Here is an 18,829-nt window from a genome sequence, read left to right on the forward strand (position 1 = left end):
CTTCTGTACCTTACTCCTCTGTCCTGCCCCATTCTCCAGCTTAGTCCTGATGTCCCCATTCTGTGTGATCTCCTTCTGTACCCTACTCCTCTGTCCTGCCCCATTCTCCAGCTCAGTCCTGATGTCCCCATTCTGTATGATCTCCTTCTGTACCTTACTCCTCTGTCCTGCCCCATTCTCCAGCTTAGTCCTGATGCCCCCATTCTGTGTGATCTCCTTCTGTACCCTACTCCTGCCGCTGCCCCATTCTCCAGCTCAGTCCTGATGTCCCCATTCTGTGTGATCTCCTTCTGAACCTTACTCCTCTGTCCTGCCCCATTCTCCAGCTTAGTCCTGATGTCCCCATTCTGTGTGATCTCCTTCTGAACCTTACTCCTCTGTCCTGCCCCATTCTCCAGCTTAGTCCTGATGTCCCCATTCTGTGTGATCTCCTTCTGTACCCTACTCCTCTGTCCTGCCCCATTCTCCAGCTCAGTCCTGATGCCCCCATTCTGTATGATCTCCTTCTGTACCTTACTCCTCTGTCCTGCCCCATTTTCCAGCTCAGTCCTGATGTCCCCATTCTGTGTGATCTCCTTCTGTACCCTACTCCTCTGTCCTGCCGCTGCCCCATTCTCCAGCTCAGTCCTGATGCCCCCATTCTGTGTGATCTCCTTCTGTACCCTACTCCTCTGTCCTGCCGCTGCCCCATTCTCCAGCTCAGTCCTGATGCCCCCATTCTGTGTGATCTCCTTCTGTACCCTACTCCTCTGTCCTGCCCCATTCTCCAGCTCAGTCCTGATGTCCCCATTCTGTATGATCTCCTTCTGTACCTTACTCCTCTGTCCTGCCCCATTCTCCAGCTTAGTCCTGATGTCCCCATTCTGTGTGATCTCCTTCTGTACCCTACTCCTCTGTCCTGCTGCTGCCTCATTGTCCAGTTTCCTTACATTTAGCATCTTAGTCACATCACAGTTGTGTCCTCATGCCCCGTGCACCCTTACACCACGTGGTACAAGATGCCCGGTGGCACCACTAGAGGAGTAGTGCACCATATGTTTCCTTACAATAGGCATCTTAGTCACATCGCAGGTGCAGAGAAAATCCTCTGATTGCACTACAGACTCTGGGCTGTGACTTGGTGTCGCACACGTACAGTCACAGATGACGCACAACAGAACATGTGATATACACTGCCTGTACTGCATTGTGGTGCTTTGTGTACGGGTTCAGGCTCAGTCCCACACTGATGTACAAATGTCGCACACACCAGAGATCAGTGTACACTAGCAATGTCGTTCTTCCACCTCTGTCTGTCTGTTTTACTTCTCCAAATAAGATGCACATTTTGGGTGAGAAAGATGCTCTGTGCTGCTGTGGGGCATGGGGCCTGGCACGGCTGAGAGGGGCTATTTGGTGCTGCTGCAGTAATTAAGGACACATCTGTGTAAATGCTCCCTGGTGTAACACAAGATCTCTCTTTCCATGCGCGTATTGTATTCCCAGCGCACGGACACCCAAAAAGTAATCACTCTGATGGATAAACCCCATTTTGTTTTTCAGATTTGAAAATAGAAGATGACATCACAGGAAGTTCTCCAGGAGAAAACCGCATTCCTCTAACTATACATTCAGTCCATCGCAGTGCAGATACATTGCCCGCTCCCTCCGATAATGAGGAATGTTCCACTGATGACACAGATATTGTTACATGTAGTACATCTCGGAAAATATTTGCCTGTTCTGAATGTGATAAGTGTTTTCCATTTAAGTCAAAGTTAGTTATACATCAGAGAACTCACACAGGGAAGTCATTTGCATGCTCTGATTGTGGGAAATGTTTTACACAAAAATCAGGTCTTGTTGCACATCACAGAATTCACACAGGGGAGAAGCCGTTTCCATGTTCTGAGTGCAAGAAATGTTTTAGACAAAAATCAGGTCTTGTCCTACATCAGAGAACTCACACAGGTGAGAAGCCGTTTCCATGTTCTGAGTGCGAGAAATGTTTTGCATCAAAAAGTGATCTTGTTAAACATCAGAGAACTCACACGGGTGAGAAGCCATTTCTATGTTCTGAGTGTGGGAAATATTTTGCTCAGCAAAGAGATCTCGGGAGGCATCAGAAAAGTCACACAGGGGAGAGACCGTATGCATGTTCTGAGTGTGAAAAATGTTTTAAAGATAAATCAGGGGTGGGCGGAGCATCGCGATGGCCGCATTTTAAAACACTCTCCAGCTCCCTTACCAAACATCCTCCTCCATCCACCTTTCATCCCCCACGAAAAGAGTAAACTCCACCATCGTTGGTTAGAGGACAACCTGACCTTTCCAACGAGGTGCTGACTGAAGGGATAGGAGCCGTACATGCACCGGAGCCCGGCCTGCAAGTTTTGAGGCCTCCCCACAGACGAAGAAGGAGACGCCATTACTGCCGACTCCCACAGAAGCCCCCGTCGCCCGAAGCGAATCATCCCCCCTTCCTACCTCCCTGAGGCTTAAAGAACAAACCGCCGAAGTCCCTGGCGGGGAACCGCTGAAGACCCCCTGGCTGATCCCGCAGCTATACCACCAGCGGTGACCGCTGCGCTCCCGGGAAGGCTCAAGACGCGCGATCAGACACGCGCAAACAGCAGACGTCGGGAAACCTCAAACAGCCTACCCGCACCACAACGTGAGACTCCACAACGTGAGACCCGCTCTGACCGCCCTCGCCGACACCGCTCAGGGCGCACCAACCGCCTTACCTGACACGTGGCGGACCGCCATTACCCGGGACCCTGTAAGTACAGCTGCTCCCCACATAGCCGCCGGGAAACACTCTCAGCTGCCAGAGACAGTAGCGTTTGGGCACAGAGGGAAGGTGCCAGTGCTGCACGGAGGAAGTCAGCACAAGAGCCAGACTTTCAAGTGCAGCAGCTGAGAATCTGCTACGGGAGCTGCAAACAATATCTGTCACTGGGTTTCACTCCTCCACGTAGCCTGATAGCTGCTAAGGCTGCTCGATATTTCATTACCCTCTCCCCACTTCATATTCCCCCACCACTATCTCCACAGCCCTCACAAGGCAACCAAGTCTGTCCACATCAAAACCCACTCCTGGGATTGAGAGAGGCAGAAGCCCCATAACGCGCAGAGCATTCAGTGTGTGCTGAAAAATCACTACACACCTAAAAACTGCCTTGACTCTGTTAGTTACATGCAGACTTTTATCATCCTGCTCGCCCCAGTAAAATAACTGATCTGGAACAAAAGACATAACCCAAGCTGAACCCAATTGATGGTCTCTGCAAACTATAACAAAACAACCCCAGAATTGACAGTGTATTTGGTTTTCTGAACACTACTGTTTCTACTGTTTCTAATTCTCATCTCTCCCTATTGAATATATATTATGTAATTGATGCACAGTTCCATACCTCAAAAGTGAGCTCAAAACTCAGGTAGTCATACTTAGATATAACCTGCACGCCACTGCCATCTAGTGGACGAATTGCATCAGACATAGTTTCAACAAATAACATACTCTTTGCCCATCTTTATTTGGATGCTATAATTTCCTAACACCCCAATACAGGGGGTACAAACAATAACTTAGGCTCACCCACGATATTGGAATAACTACTTATCCTTTAAGCAGAAAAGTACCGACATGCACAGCCAGATGCAGTAAGTGCCTTCACTGACCGTCCAAGGTTCCGTTGACCATCATGCCTAGCAACATGAGTGCCACAAAGCAACCGTTGATCTAATAAAAAATAAAAAATAAAAAAACCTACAAATTCCCACTCTCCAGGGTATGGACAGATTCATACAGAAACCATATCATATACCCCAAAATATGGTTAAACAAAACAAACCTGGACCCAAACCACAACTTAAGAATCCACTGGCCCAACAGCCCAATACCTCAGAGGATACACAGTCCCCTCCTCCGGGGCCAGAACCTATCTCAATACAACCTGATCATTCTACCCCAGACATGTCATTCTTCCAACAACTGGATAAAAAACTGGACACTATGCAAGCCTCCACAGATGCAAAGCTGAATTGTATTCAAACATCTCTGGACTCCATAGTTACCAAGATCGACAAAAACACCAAACGCATAGTAGATTTGGAGACCAGAACAAGTGACTTGGAGGACACTGCGGTCTCCCTCCAAAACACAATTGACCCTATCTCAGCGGCTCTGGAGGAGATGGCGCTCAAAATAGACGAACTGGAGAATCGCAACAGGAGATGCAACCTACGGTTTGTGGGAATCCCCGAATCAATAAAGGGAGGTGACCTGCAAGATCTACTGAGCGTAGACCTAGCAAATGCCCTTAAAGTTCCAACCCCCAATGGAACCATACAAATTGAACGCGCACACCGCATAGGTCCCGAAAGGGCACCGAATGCCTCAAAACCCAGGCAGGTCATCGCCAAATTCCTAGATTTTAGAGACAAGGAAAATGTCCTTCGCCTCTATAGGAAATCCCCCACACTAAAACTCAGAGATTTCCCTGTGTTGATATTTCAAGACTTCTCTGCTGCGGTGTCAAACAAGAGAAGAGAGTTTAGCCCAATATGTAAATTTCTTTATGAAAATAAATATAAATTCACATTGCAATACCCAGCTAAACTGAGAGTTCTGATAGATGGGAAATCCCTGCTGTTTACTACCCCCCAGGAGGCGAGAGAACAACTCAATCTCCCTCCAAACGACTGAATTGCTAGTGGCACAAATGTAATTCAATAATATAATGGTTCGACCGACTGGGGTAATGGGGTTTATCTCTGACCCTACCCAGTGGGATGTTCCCTACCAGGAATACTTGGTCGGTAAATTATGGTTAATACGTTAAGGAAAATATGTACGCACCATGGTTAACTGTTTTTTTGTTTAATTTGTTTCCCCCACTCTACCCTTTCCTTCTCTTTTCTCTCTCTCTCACTCCTTGCGCTGGATCTCCGAGGCGAAACAACATAGAAGAGGATCAGAGACGTCTGGCTCGCTGGGACCGGACGTCTCCCCCAATACACGTGATAGTCTTGGTTGAACTCCGCCACAGATCAGGTATTGGATAACATGCCACACACACCGACAATGACTAACACAATACAAACCAAACGAGACTTCCGCATTCTATCTTGGAATGTAGCGGGTCTTAACTCGGCTATCAAACGCAAAAAAGTACTAGCACATTTAAAATCTCTTAATGCAGACGTTATTCTTTTACAAGAGACGCATTGGATTGCAGGTCCCTATGCCAAATTGGCGGGACCCTGGATAGGAGAATGCATCGCAGCACCCTATACTAGTAAAAAGCGAGGAGTTGCTATACTCATACACAAACGCCTGCAGTATGAGATACTAGACACGGACATTGACCCTGATGGAAGGTATATATTACTATCCCTAAAGATACATGGTGAGATATTTACAATTATGAATATATACGCTCCCAACTCCCCAAATTTATCCTTCTACACAAAAATATCCAACTTACTACTGGCAAAAGACTCCCATAACCTCATAGTAGGGGGAGATTACAACCTTACCTACGACTCCTCACTAGATAGGTCCCCACCACTCCCACAACGAACCACCAGAAAACGGGACGGTCTAACCATATTAATGTCCACACATAATTTAATCGACCCCTGGAGAACACTGCATCACACTGACAAGGAATACACATATTTCTCACATGTACACCAACTTTTCACAAGAATTGATCATATACTCATTAAAGATTCCATCCAACCAAGAATAATAGAAGCAAAAATTGAAAACATACTAATTTCAGACCACGCCCCGATCCATCTAAATATAAACTTCCAAACTCCCATAAACTCCAACTTTACCTGGAAATTCCCCTCTTATCTCTATAAACAGGAAGATTTCCGCAAATTCCTAGAATCAAAATGGAGGGACTACTCTATAAATAACGAATGTCATAAAACGAATCCCGTCCTGTTTTGGTCTGCCTCAAAGGCGGTTATGAGAGGTCATATTATTGCCTACATATCCCGCAGAAGAAAGGAAAGGAGAAATAAACTCCTAAATCTCTCCACAAATCTAAATCAGGCATACCGGGCCTATGTGGACAGACCAACAGAGGATAACAAAAAGGAATACTCCCGTCACAAGACCCTTATGGAATCATATCTAAACCACGAAGCCCAACTGAAAGTAGATTACAACAAACAAAAGTATTTTAACTGGGGAGGCAAATCTGGCAAGCTGTTGGCGTATATGGTCCGCCAACAACATAGGAAAAGATATGTAACGCGCCTAAAAAACCAATCAGGTTATGTCACCTCTCATACAGATATTGCCAAACAGTTCCACACATTCTTCTCAAACCTATACTCTCCACCTCTCCCCCCCTCATCCCCGGCATCTCTTCTTTATGAGGAGGCTGGACTCCCAAGGCTATCGGAAGAACAGATAAAACTCCTGGAAGCTGACATATCAGAGGAGGAACTAAGTTCAGCAATAAAAATCTTAAAACTAAACAAATCTCCGGGACCCGATGGGTTCAGTGGAGAATACTACAAAATCCTAAAACCCGATATAATGCCTACCCTTTTGGAGTTATTCCAGCTTCTTCAGAAAGAACAACCAAAATACCCAGAATTCAATGAGGCCCATACCATCCTACTCCCCAAACCAAAAAAAGACATAGAAAAAGTAGATTCTTACCGCCCCATAACACTGCTAAACCAAGACTTCAAACTCCTAGCAAAGATCATGGCAACCCGCCTACAAACTATAATGCCAACCATACTCACACATCACCAACTAGGTTTTACACAAGGCAGACACTCTGTCCAGGGAGTAAGATCCGCAATAACGGCTATAGCATCAGCTACAACCAATAATCAGAAACACAATATCCTATTAAGCCTTGATGCAGAAAAGGCATTTGATAAGATAACCTGGGAACACTTATATGGGGTACTAGAACATAGGCACTTTGGCAAGAGGTTTGTTAATACCATACGGCTCTTCTACAACAACCCAACCACAAAATTAATAGTCAACGACTTAATCGGAGAACCAGTCACTCTACACAGGGGAACCCGCCAGGGATGCCCCCTATCACCCCTCCTTTTCAACCTCTCCCTTGACCCCTTAATACGTCTTTTAGACGGAATGTCCACATTCCAGGGAATTAAAATTGGTAATAAATCACTCAAAATCCTAGCGTTCGCAGACGACCTATTATTATTTTTTGGAAACCCTGAGATCAGTCTACAGGCTGTCATCTCAAAAATAGAACAATTTGGCACCATTTCCGGATTTTCTATAAACGTACAAAAATCGACGGCACTATCCCTCTCAAATCAGACCTGTCCTGCTTGGGCAAACCCACTCAATTTAACTTGGGCCACAACTAGTATCCCATACCTGGGAATTCAACTCCCCAAAAATCTGACGTTATTATACAAACTAAATATAACGACTATAATAGAAAAAGTTATCTCCGAACTACGTCACTGGCAAGACCTGCAATTAACCTTCCTGGGACGAGCTCATCTCATTAAAATGATATCATTCCCAAAGCTACTCTACCCCCTCCAACTTCTTCCGATCATATTATCCAGTAAAGACGAATCTCAAATTAATAGCGCCTTTCGCAGGTTTATTTGGTCAGGCAAAAAACCCAAGATGAGTTTGAAAATCCTCCAAAAAAGTAAGAAAGAGGGAGGCATAAACTTCCCACACTTAGCACTTTACAACCAAGCGGCAATATGCAGATATATAAAGGACTGGCTAAATTCTACCAATAGCTATGCAGACTCCGCACTGGAACAGCAATTAATCCCAAATCTACATCTCACAGCCTTCTTACATGTAGACAAAAGAAACATCCCCCCTTCAATACAAGATAACCCTGTTCTAATGTCCACCAGAACAGTATGGTTTAAAATACGCAAGTCTTGGAATTTAAACCCCAAAAAATCCATACACCTCCCACTCCTACGAAACCCAGAGTTTCAAGAGGGAAAATCGGGCCCCCCATTCAATATATGGTCAAAACTAGGATTATCTTCAATCAAGCACCTTACTAACACTGAGACACTTAAACCCCTCACCATTTCCCAGATTACAAACAAATATACATTCACTAGCCCACACACATTAGCTCTACACCAAGCACAACACTACACTCAAGCAGTCCTCAGAGACCTAACCAACAAAGACTGCTCCAATCCATTAGATGCATGCTTTTCTTTACCTACCCAAACTCCCAAACTAATATCCCTCTTCTACTCCATCATTCGGACACCCATCTTCTCACGCAACTTTTCCACTGGTATCCATAAGTGGATTGAAATTTTCCCACATCTAACTTACCCAGACATATTAGAAGCATTACAACAATCCCTTCAGAATATGCCAAATATTTCCTATAAGGAAATGACATACAAAATATGCTACCGAAGTTATATTTCCCCATCGAGAGCCGCCCAGATAGGCATCACCTCCTCACCTTCCTGCCTTAAATGTTCCCACCCACGTGCAAATTTAACACACTGCTTCTGGGAATGCCCTAATATACATGACTTCTGGACAAAAATCGCAGACTTTATTAACAACACAATGAAAATAAGGTTCACCATCTCCCCAGAATGGGCGATCCTGGGGGTTACAAATTCCTGCATACACAATAACCCAGAAGAAAAAAAAATCCTCTCAATAATAGCTGGCGTTGCCAGAAAATCTATCTTACAACTATGGCTGTCCTCCCTCCCACCATCCTTCCAAATTTTCGAGGATAAACTCTTCTTATTCTTTAAACTGACATGGCTGGGGACACACACAAGCAACCAACAAACACACAAAAAATTCCTCAATTTATGGGAAAACTACATTAAATCACTCTCCCCAGACACAACACGTCAACTACGCATATGTATACCATAACAACATACACACTTCTGACTGAACCAGACGTCCAGTTAAAGACAGTACGAAACACCACTGTACCTGGATGTGGCGGAAGATTCTCAAGTTAAGGATTCCTAGACGTAAGTTCTGTGTGACCCTCGGAGACCCGGCGCACCCCTCTCTCTCTCTCTCTCTCTACCCTTTCCCCTCCCCCCTTTCTTTCTATATATCTATATACTACTTCTCCCCCCTCTCTCCCCACCACCCTTCTAAAAACCAGCTCACAAACTCCCTCTCATAATCCTCCCTCCTACCTCACCCTAAAACCTAAAATTCTCCAAGTTCATCTACACTACCCAATGTTTATCTATGTACTATCTTTGGCACAGTAAAGCATTAGTGTGATAAATGAGACATGGCTATGTAAAGTATGCAACTATATGATTGAGGAAATTCACACAAGATAGACCATACTAAACAGAAAACCAAAGCTGATGTGTCATGATAACAATTGTTTATTATTGTTTAAATGTTAAATGAAAAAATTCCATGGTATACACGTGATCTTGGTTCACAACGGTTGTGGTTTCCACAAGCTTGAGCACATGAACTCTCCATGGAGCTCACCACAGAGACAATACATCGTTAACAAGAATCCGTAAAAGTGAAAAGTAATCTTGATATTATACATGATGTAATGTCACACATTTATTGTTTTCGGTAAATCCGTGTACCCAAAATGTTTGTCAAAGTATTATAAAGTGTATTACCAAATAAAAATTCATGATTATAAAAAAAAAAAAGATAAATCAGAACTTAATAGACATCAGCTAAGCCACACATGGAGTAAACCGTTTTCATGTTCTGAGTGTCAGAAATGTTTTATATATAAATGGGAACTTAATAGACATCAGCTAAGCCACACAGGGGAGAAGCCGTTTTCATGTTCCGAGTGTGAGAAATGTTTTAGACAAAAATCAGGTCTTGCTGCACATCAGAGAATTCACACTGGGGAGAAGCCGTTTCCATGTTCTGAGTGCAAGAAATGTTTTAGAAAAAAATCAGGTCTTGCTGCACATCAGAGAATTCACACTGGGGAGAAGCCGTTTCCATGTTCTGAGTGCGAGAAATGTTTTGCATCAAAAGGTGATCTTGTTAAACATCAGAGAACTCACACGGGTGAGAAGCCATTTCTATGTTCTGAGTGTGGGAAATATTTTGCACAGCAAAGAGATCTTGGGAGGCATCAGAAAAGTCACACAGGGGAGAGACCGTATGCATGTTCTGAGTGTGAAAAATGTTTTAAAGATAAATCAGAACTTAATAGACATCAGCTAAGCCACACATGGGGAAAACCGTTTTCATGTTCTGAGTGTCAGAAATGTTTTATATATAAATCGGAACTTAATATACATCAGCTAAGCCACACAGGGGAGAAGCCGTTTTCATGTTCCGAGTGTGAGAAATGTTTTGCACGTAAATCACATCTTCTTGAACATCAGAGAACTCACACAGGTGAGAAGCCGTTTTCATGTTCCGAGTGTGAGAAATGTTTTGCACGTAAATCAGCTCTTGTTGAACATCAGAGAACTCACACGGGTGAGAAGCCATTTCCATGTTCTGAGTGCGAGAAGTGTTTTGCCCTGAAAGGAGACCTTGTTAAACATCAGAGAACTCACACAGGGGAGAAGTTTTTATGCTCTGAATGTGGGAAATCTTTTACACAAAAACAAACGCTTCGTGCTCATCAGAGAACTCACACAGGGGAGAAGCTGTATGCATGTTCTGAGTGTGGGAAATGTTTTACACAGAAAGTGAAACTCGTTAAACACCAGAAAATCCACTCACAGGTGTAATGTAATACCTGGGAGATAAGGGAAATGATACAGGCTGGTTACATTACTCTGACAAATAAAAAAGAGAAATGTTGGCATAAATGTGATATATTCACTTATTCCAAATTGTCAGCGCTGTTTGATCTTACATTTTTGTATTCTATAACCTTACTATTAATATCGGTCTCTATACAGCTGCAAGGATCTTTTGTATCAGTGCATACACAAATAGTCTGTCCTCGGATGAGGTGCTTTAGAGAAAGAGCCAAATAGAAATATATAATCCTGCGCTAATTCTTAGATCTGGTTTTATTCACCAGCTTCAAAAAGTCTAATTTATACACACATATATATATATATATATATATATATATATATATATATCTCATCTTTATCCGGGATTGGTTGAAGATTCAGGGACAGATTTGCTCACAATTGTAGTGCACCAAGGAAGTCATTTAACGCGAAACACAAAGGGATAGAAGATATATACAATCTCAAAACAACAGTAATAGATTTAGAAACAATTATAATTGTTTTTCACCCCAAAATTCTCACTATATGAGAAATAGAGATCGATACCGACACCCATCCCAAGACAATCAAAATAGACATCAAAATAACCATCAGGATAATACTCCTAGAGAAAAAATATATCACGATAGAAAATCACAAAAATCCCAACCCATAGAACAACGTGAATCGGCTTTTTTGGGAGCTCGCCCAAAAACCTCCAGGTGGGATCTGAGCTATTCACAATACAACAAAGATTCCCCAAAAAGACGCAGAGAAGGAAGCATAGGGGAAGCCGAGGAGGCAAATGCCTCAAAAAGAAATCAAAGACACAACTAAAAACCCCTAAAATCCCATGCGTTTTTAATCTATCAAAGAAAGAGTTAGATAGCAACCATCTGTCCGTTCTACAGAAGGGATTGAAATTTAGCCCCACAAGCCCACCTAACATTTTTGATCTGTTTGTGGAGCTCAACAGGTTTGTCCGCACACTATGTAGAAAGCGATATTTTGCTAAAAAATCCCTTAGTCAACAAAAGGACCAATCAATCCCCATCCTTCTGGATGAAAATGACAGATTATTGCTATCTAGCTTGGAGGAGTTATGGGAACAAAATCATGTAGATGTAGAATTTAAACAAATCTATGATATTGAGAGAGCCATGCCCACTACTTTCAAAAACAAATCAGAATTCTTTCCTATCAGTGCAAAAAGTTCCAGCATAGAATCCTTTTATAAAATAACGTTAGAGGATTTCAAAGAATTGTGCATAAAAGAACAATCTAAAACTTTCAAACCTTCAAATTTAACTAAAAAAGAAAAAGAAGCACTTAAAGAATTACAGGAAGATCAAAACCTAATAATCAAAGAAGCAGATAAGGGAGGGGGGGTTGTGATTATGAGTAGAGAATACTACTTAGAAGAATCTTACAGACAGTTATGCAATATAAATTTTTACAAAAAATTAATACAAGATCCAACAAAGGACTTTCTGGGTGAATTGAAAACTCTCCTTAAGGGAGTCACGTCAAGAGAAGAACACAAATTTCTTCTTCCTATACACCCCATCACCCCATTATTTCTTACCCAAAATTCACAAGTCACTTTCTTCACCTCCGGGGCGTCCCATAGTATCAGGTATCAGTTCTATCACAGCCAATCTTTCTCACTACGTGGATTTCTTTTTACAGCCCTATGTTCCGAACCTGAGGTCTTATATAAAAGATACCACCGATCTGTTGACTAAAATCCAGAAGATAGTATGGAAGGAAAATTATGCCTTCCTTACTCTAGACGTCAACGCTCTGTACACACACATCCCACATAAACTGGGGTGTGAAGTTGTGCAGAGACGCCTGTCTCAAGACAGGGACCTCAGGTCGGAACATAGGGATTTAATTTTGGATAGTATAGCTTTTATTCTCACACACAATTATTTTGTTTTTCACTGTGATTTTTATTTACAGACTATGGGGACGGCCATGGGGACCAGGTTCGCGCCCAGCTATGCAAACCTATACATGGGGGAGCTGGAGTGGGGGAGCGGCTGGGCGGCAAGCCTGGTCTTCTATGGCCGCTACATAGATGACCTTTTTATAATTTGGGAAGGGGATTTAGACTCAGCCACCCAGTTTGTCCACTCACTTAATCAAAACTCTTATAACTTATCATTCACCCACACATATAATAAGACTTCTGTTGATGTTCTTGACGTGACTCTCAAGACTAGAGAAAATAAGATAATATCCTCTAATTATCTAAAACCTGTGAATACAAACGCGTATGTACATTTCAAAAGTGCGCATAACATGCCTTGGAAAACCAACATCCCCAAAGGTCAATACATGCGCTTACGGCGCAATTGTACAGATGAGGATCAATTTATAACACAAGCTGAAATCATGACTAACTCCTTCAGGGAGAGAGAATACCCAGATAAACTCCTTAATGAAGCTTTCTCTAACAATGAGTAGAGATGATCTTCTGAGCACAAATAAAAGTAAGACTAAAAATAAAAATACCTCTAAAAATGGAGATAATAAGAATGACATAGCCTTCATTAGTAAATTCAATACCAGAGCAGGGGATATTAAAAACATTATTTCCCGCAATTACAGAGTCCTACATCAGGACAAGATTCTATCCAGCATTATCCCGAAACAACCCGCCTTTGTATATAAAAAGAACAAAACCCTAAAAACAATACTAGCACCTAGCTTCTTGAAGAAAATAAATGTATCTAAGGAAGTAGAAACTAATAACCATCTGGCATGGCTCCCCAGTAAACCGAAAGGTTTTTTTAAGTGCGGAAAGAACAAATGCACTATGTGCACTCATATTCCGAAAAAAACAGTACCATCATTAACATCTTTAGAAAGAATTGGGAACCCTAAATCTTTTATGAATTGTGACTCTACATATATAATCTATCTGTTACGATGTGGTTGCAATCTCCCATATGTGGGAAGGACAACGAGAACACTCAGAACTCGTTTCATGGAACACCGCCGCAATATTTTAAAGGGATTCTTAAAACATAGTGTTTCACGACACTACAAAACCCATCACAACTCCAATCCAGCCTGTTTGTCTATAACCGGTCTGGAACATATCACACACAGCCCGAGGAGGGGATAGATTCAACATCTTGTGCAAACAAGAGATCTATTGGACGCTCAAGTATAATTCATTACATCCAGATGGATTAAATAAATCAATAGAGTTCAACACGGTGATATAAACAGAACTATAATAATGATATATATATATGTATAAAAACATATTGTTTTTTCTTGCATAACTAATTTTTGTAAACCATTGTTCGACTACTAAGATTGTGTACCTGACCCTTTATTGTGTTTCCATGTTCTCTATCCTAATATAAAAAAGATATATAAATATAATAAAATATGTCCTAGAGAAATTTTATATATATTTTCTCTAACGTCCTAGGGTATACTGGGGTTCAGGTAGACAATGGGGTATAGATGGGTCCAAAGGAGCCGGTGCACTTTAATAAAAATTAACATCCTGTGTGCTGGCTCCTCCCCTCTATGCCCCCTCCCACAGCCCAGTTTAGAAAAAAGTGCCCTACGGGCCGGTAGCACACTCTGGAGCTCCAGAGTTTTTTGTATATTTTTCTATTTTTATTTTTTGCAGCAAGCTGTGCTTACTGCTGTCCTGATGGAGGGACACGGCACCAACCTCTTATAGGGTTAATGGTCCGTGTCCTGCTGCCGGGGTTTGGTCCCGGAGGGTGATGTTACCGCAGTCATTAAGGACTGACGAGCACACCATCAGCCCGCCGCCCCATCAGAGTGACGGAACAGCGGTAATAAGTCTCCCGCTAACGGGATTCTTCTAGCCGCGGCGGCGTGTATTTTACACAGACGCGCCATGTTGGGGGCGGAGCCTCCCGGAGAGCGCGAAAGAGCAGCAGCAGCCGGCGCCATTACCGCTTGCTGAGAGCACCGCGAGGACGCAGCAGAGACCGTACAACAGACTGGTAACACAGTGGGGTTGTGGGGGTCCGTGGGTGCTTGTCAGTGCCACACTTGTGTCCTCTGTAGGACCAAACTGCGTTATTGTTAGCCTGGGTGCCTACCTAGCGCCCAGCTAAGGGCTTGTGTGCTGGCTCTCCCTCTCTGTCCCTTCTCACTGCTTGGGGAAGTTACAGTTGCTCTGCGAGTGCGGTATAGTTATATTTATATAAGCATTATATACTTACCGACAGCATGGCAGGGAAGAAGTCTGTGTGTCAGTCATGCCACGCAAAATTCACCCCCTTAGTGGAGGGGTCTCTTGTGTGTGAAAGCTGTATTCCACCTGAGCAGGGTACTAGCAACCAGGAGCCTGCTTGGTTAGATTCTATTAAGGGAATGATGTCTTCCATTTCTTCTGAATTAGCTGTGGCTAGACAGGAGAGACAGGACTTACAGAGGTCTGTGGCTGATCTTAGGGCTACACCTGCTGCTCAAAGACCACCTAAGCTTCTTCCTCAAAAGCGTTCTTTGCCTGCTCTGCTGGGCACAGACACTGATGATGATGAGGAGTTAGAAGAGGACGAGGTAGATATTCCTGAGGTAGTTGAGGAATCTCACTCTCAAGGGGTGGATGCTCTCATCTTTGCTATAAGAGAGGTCCTAAATCTTCCTGACAAGGAAGAGGAACAGACAGAACTTATGTTTTTCTCTACAAAAGAAAAATCCTCTGCCACCTTTCCTGTCTCTACAGAGCTTAACAGGAAATTTCAACAGTCTTGGGCTCACCCAGAAAAGAGATTTCAGGTGCCTAAAAGGTTCTTATCTATATTTCCTTTCCCTTCTGAGGATAGAAAGTTGTGGGAGACCCCACCGGCAGTGGATACATCTGTATCCAGGCTCTCTAAAAAGATAGTGCTCCCAGTCCCTGGGGCAGTCTCTTTAAAAGACCCAGCAGATAGGAAGCTGGAAACCACATTAAAGGCTATCTATGTGGCATCTGGGGCAACTCAGAGACCAGTTATTGCAGGTTGTTGGATAACCAAAGCCATTAGCAAATGGGCTGAGGCAATTCAGGCTGATTTACAAGAGGATAACCCTCAGGTGGATATGCTGACTCTTTTGAGACATATCCAGGAATCTGCAGATTTTTTATGTGAAGCATTAAAAGAGATTGGAGTTGTGGCAGCTCAGACAAACACTATGTCTGTTTCCGCCCGCAGAGTCTTATGGTTACGACAATGGGCGGCCGACCCAGAGTCTAAGAGGGGTGTAGAGGCTTTACCTTTCACCGGGGAGGCTCTATTCGGTGAAGAACTAAATAAGTGGATTTCACAGGCAACTGCTGGAAAGTCCACTTACTTGCCGTCTGCCCCTCCACCCCAGCGGAGAAATTATTCAGGGCCCTCCTTGCAGTCCTTTCGGACCGCGAGGTTCAGGTCCAGAGGCCGTGGAGCCTCAAATGCAGTCAGAGGCACAAGAGGCAAGTCCCGCAGAACCCAGTCAGCAGTCCTGCCCGAGCAGGCTCACACCTCCACTCAGGAAAAACCCTCAGCATGACGGTTCCCTTCCTCAAGGGGGGGACATTCCAGTGGGAGCACGTTTACTTCATTTCAGTCCGGTTTGGCGGGCCTCTGCCCTGGACCCCTGGGTGCTAGAAATAGTGTCTCAGGGATACAGAATAGAGTTTGCCTCTACCCCGCCTCAAAAATTCTTCAAATCAGCCTTACCAGCTTCACAAGAATCTCAAAGGAATCTCCTGGAGGCGGTTCGGAAACTAATAGATCAGGCTGTGGTAATTCCGGTACCTACCCATCTCAGGGGGAAGGGATACTACTCCAACGTATTCGTCGTACCCAAACCAGACGGTTCGGTACGCCCTATACTGAATCTTCGGTTTCTGAACATGCATCTCAAGACCTTCAAGTTCAAGATGGAGTCCTTGAGGGCGGTCATTTCGGGATTGGAGGAAAGGGAGTTCTTGGTGTCGTTAGACATAAAGGATGCCTACCTTCACATCCCGATATGGCCGCCACATCAGGCCTATCTTCGCTTCACGATTCTAAACGACCACTACCAGTTCAGGGCTTTACCGTTTGGCCTGTCTACAGCCCCTCGGATATTCACGAAGGTCATGGCAGAGATGATGCTTCTACTCCGCCGGGCCGGAGTGAATATTGTGCCATACCTGGACGACCTTTTAATAAAGGCCCCTACCAGAGAGTTACTGGAGGAGAGTGTCAGCACCACCTCCAGGATCCTGTCAACCCACGGATGGATACTGAATCTAAAGAAGTCGCAGCTAGTACCATCTCAAAGACTTCTCTTCCTAGGGATGATACTAGATACGGTGGCGCAGAAGGTCTTCCTGCCAACGGAGAAGGTTTTGGCCATCCAAAGGATGGTGCGGTTGGTTCTGAAACCGCGCAGGATATCTGTCCACTCCTGCATACAACTACTCGGGAGGATGGTAGCAGCATACGAAGCGATTCCCTACGGACGCTTCCATGCGAGGACTTTCCAACTGGACCTCTTAAACAAGTGGACGGGTTCCCATCTCCACATGCACTCCCTAGTCACTCTGTCATCGGAAACAAGAGTCTCTCTTCTGTGGTGGCTGAAGTCATCCAACCTGCTAGAGGGAAGGAGGTTCGGAGTTTACCCATGGGTACTCCTAACAACAGATGCCAGCTTGAAGGGTTGGGGAGCAGTAACTCAGGGAGTTCACTTCCAGGGTCTATGGTCAGAGCAGGAGGCCTCCCTTCCCATAAACATTTTAGAACTAAGAGCAATACACCAGGCCTTACTACAGGCCTCCGATCTGTTGAGAGGAAGGCCAGTTCAAGTCCAATCGGACAATGTCACGGCAGTGGCATATATAAACCGCCAAGGGGGCACAAAAAGCAGGTCTGCCATGAGAGAAGCGGCAAAAATTCTAAGGTGGGCGGAAAGCCACGCAGAGGCCATATCGGCCATCTTCATTCCGGGAGTACAAAACTCACTAGCGGATTATCTCAGCAGACACACTCTGCACCCAGGGGAATGGAGTCTACACCCTCAGATATTTCAAATGCTGGTGGACAGGTGGGGGTGCCCTCAGGCAGATATGATGGCCTCACAAATGAACAAGAAACTGCCGAGATATTGCTCCCGAACGCGGGATCCTCTAGCAGTGTCGGTGGACGCACTGACGGCGCCATGGCCCTTCAGCTTCATTTACCTGTTTCCTCCCATCCCATTGATCCCGAGAATTCTCAAGAGGATAAAACGGGAAAGGGTTCTGGTGATCTTCATTGCCCCATATTGGCCGCGCAGGACCTGGTTTGCGGACCTTCTGTCCCTGTCTCTGGAAGACCCTTGGCCTCTGCCACACCGCACAGACCTTCTACAGCAAGGGCCGTTCATTTATCACGACTTACGTCGGCTAAATTTAATGGCGTGGAGATTGAAAGGGAAATCCTAGCAAGAAAAGGCATCCCAAGTGCCGTTATTCCGACTATGCTCCAGGCTAGAAAAGTAGTCACTTCAAAGCATTACTACAGAATCTGGAAGCGGTATGTCTCTTGGTGTGAAAGCCATAAATTTTCTCCTTCGGAATTCAAATTAGGAAGATTCCTTAGGTTTTTACAGGCTGGTGTTGATCTGGGCCTTAGGCTGGGATCCATCAAAGTCCAAATTTCTGCGCTGTCTATATTTTTTCAAAGACAGTTGGCGACTCTCCCAGAGGTGCAGACCTTCATCAAGGGGGTCCTACACATCCAACCACCTTTTAAAAGTCCGGTGGCGCCTTGGGATCTAAACCTAGTTTTGGAATTTCTTCAATCATCCTGGTTCGAGCCTTTGAAGTCAGCAGAAATAAAGTTCCTTACATGGAAAACGGTGCTGTTATTGGCGTTAGCATCTGGCAGAAGAGTCTCCGAGCTGAGCGCACTATCTTGCAGAAGCCCATACCTAATTTTTCATGCAGACAGAGCTGAGTTGCGTACAGGGCCGAAGTTCCTCCCGAAGGTGGTCTCGGCTTTTCATATTAACCAGCCCATTGTGGTGCCATCGGTTACTACTGGTTCTTCCACACCTAAGGCTTTGGATGTGGTTAGAGCTTTGAGGACTTACGTTTCTCGAACAGCTCGTACAA

At 44.3% G+C, this 18,829-nt stretch overlaps 2 protein-coding genes across 11 annotated transcripts in view; one reads left to right on the forward strand and one right to left on the reverse strand.

Annotated features, from left to right (window-relative positions):
* LOC146009983 (uncharacterized) overlaps positions 1–2,290 on the forward strand; it is a 32,543-nt gene extending 30,253 nt beyond the window's left edge. For all 6 annotated transcript variants that reach the window (XM_083150696.1, XM_083150697.1, XM_083150695.1 and 3 more), the window contains one exon: positions 1,543–2,290. In XM_083150696.1, coding sequence (XP_083006822.1) covers positions 1,543–2,273 — 731 coding nt within the window. In that variant the 3' untranslated portion in view covers positions 2,274–2,290. The remainder of the gene's footprint in view (positions 1–1,542) is intronic.
* LOC146009929 (uncharacterized) overlaps positions 1–18,829 on the reverse strand; it is a 453,438-nt gene that overhangs the window by 324,477 nt on the left and 110,132 nt on the right. The gene's annotated exons all lie outside the window — the stretch shown is intronic.

The sequence above is a fragment of the Crinia signifera genome, chromosome 6 (assembly GCF_055691185.1).
Source record: "Crinia signifera chromosome 6, ASM5569118v1, whole genome shotgun sequence".
NCBI classification, from domain to species: Eukaryota; Metazoa; Chordata; class Amphibia; order Anura; family Myobatrachidae; genus Crinia; species Crinia signifera.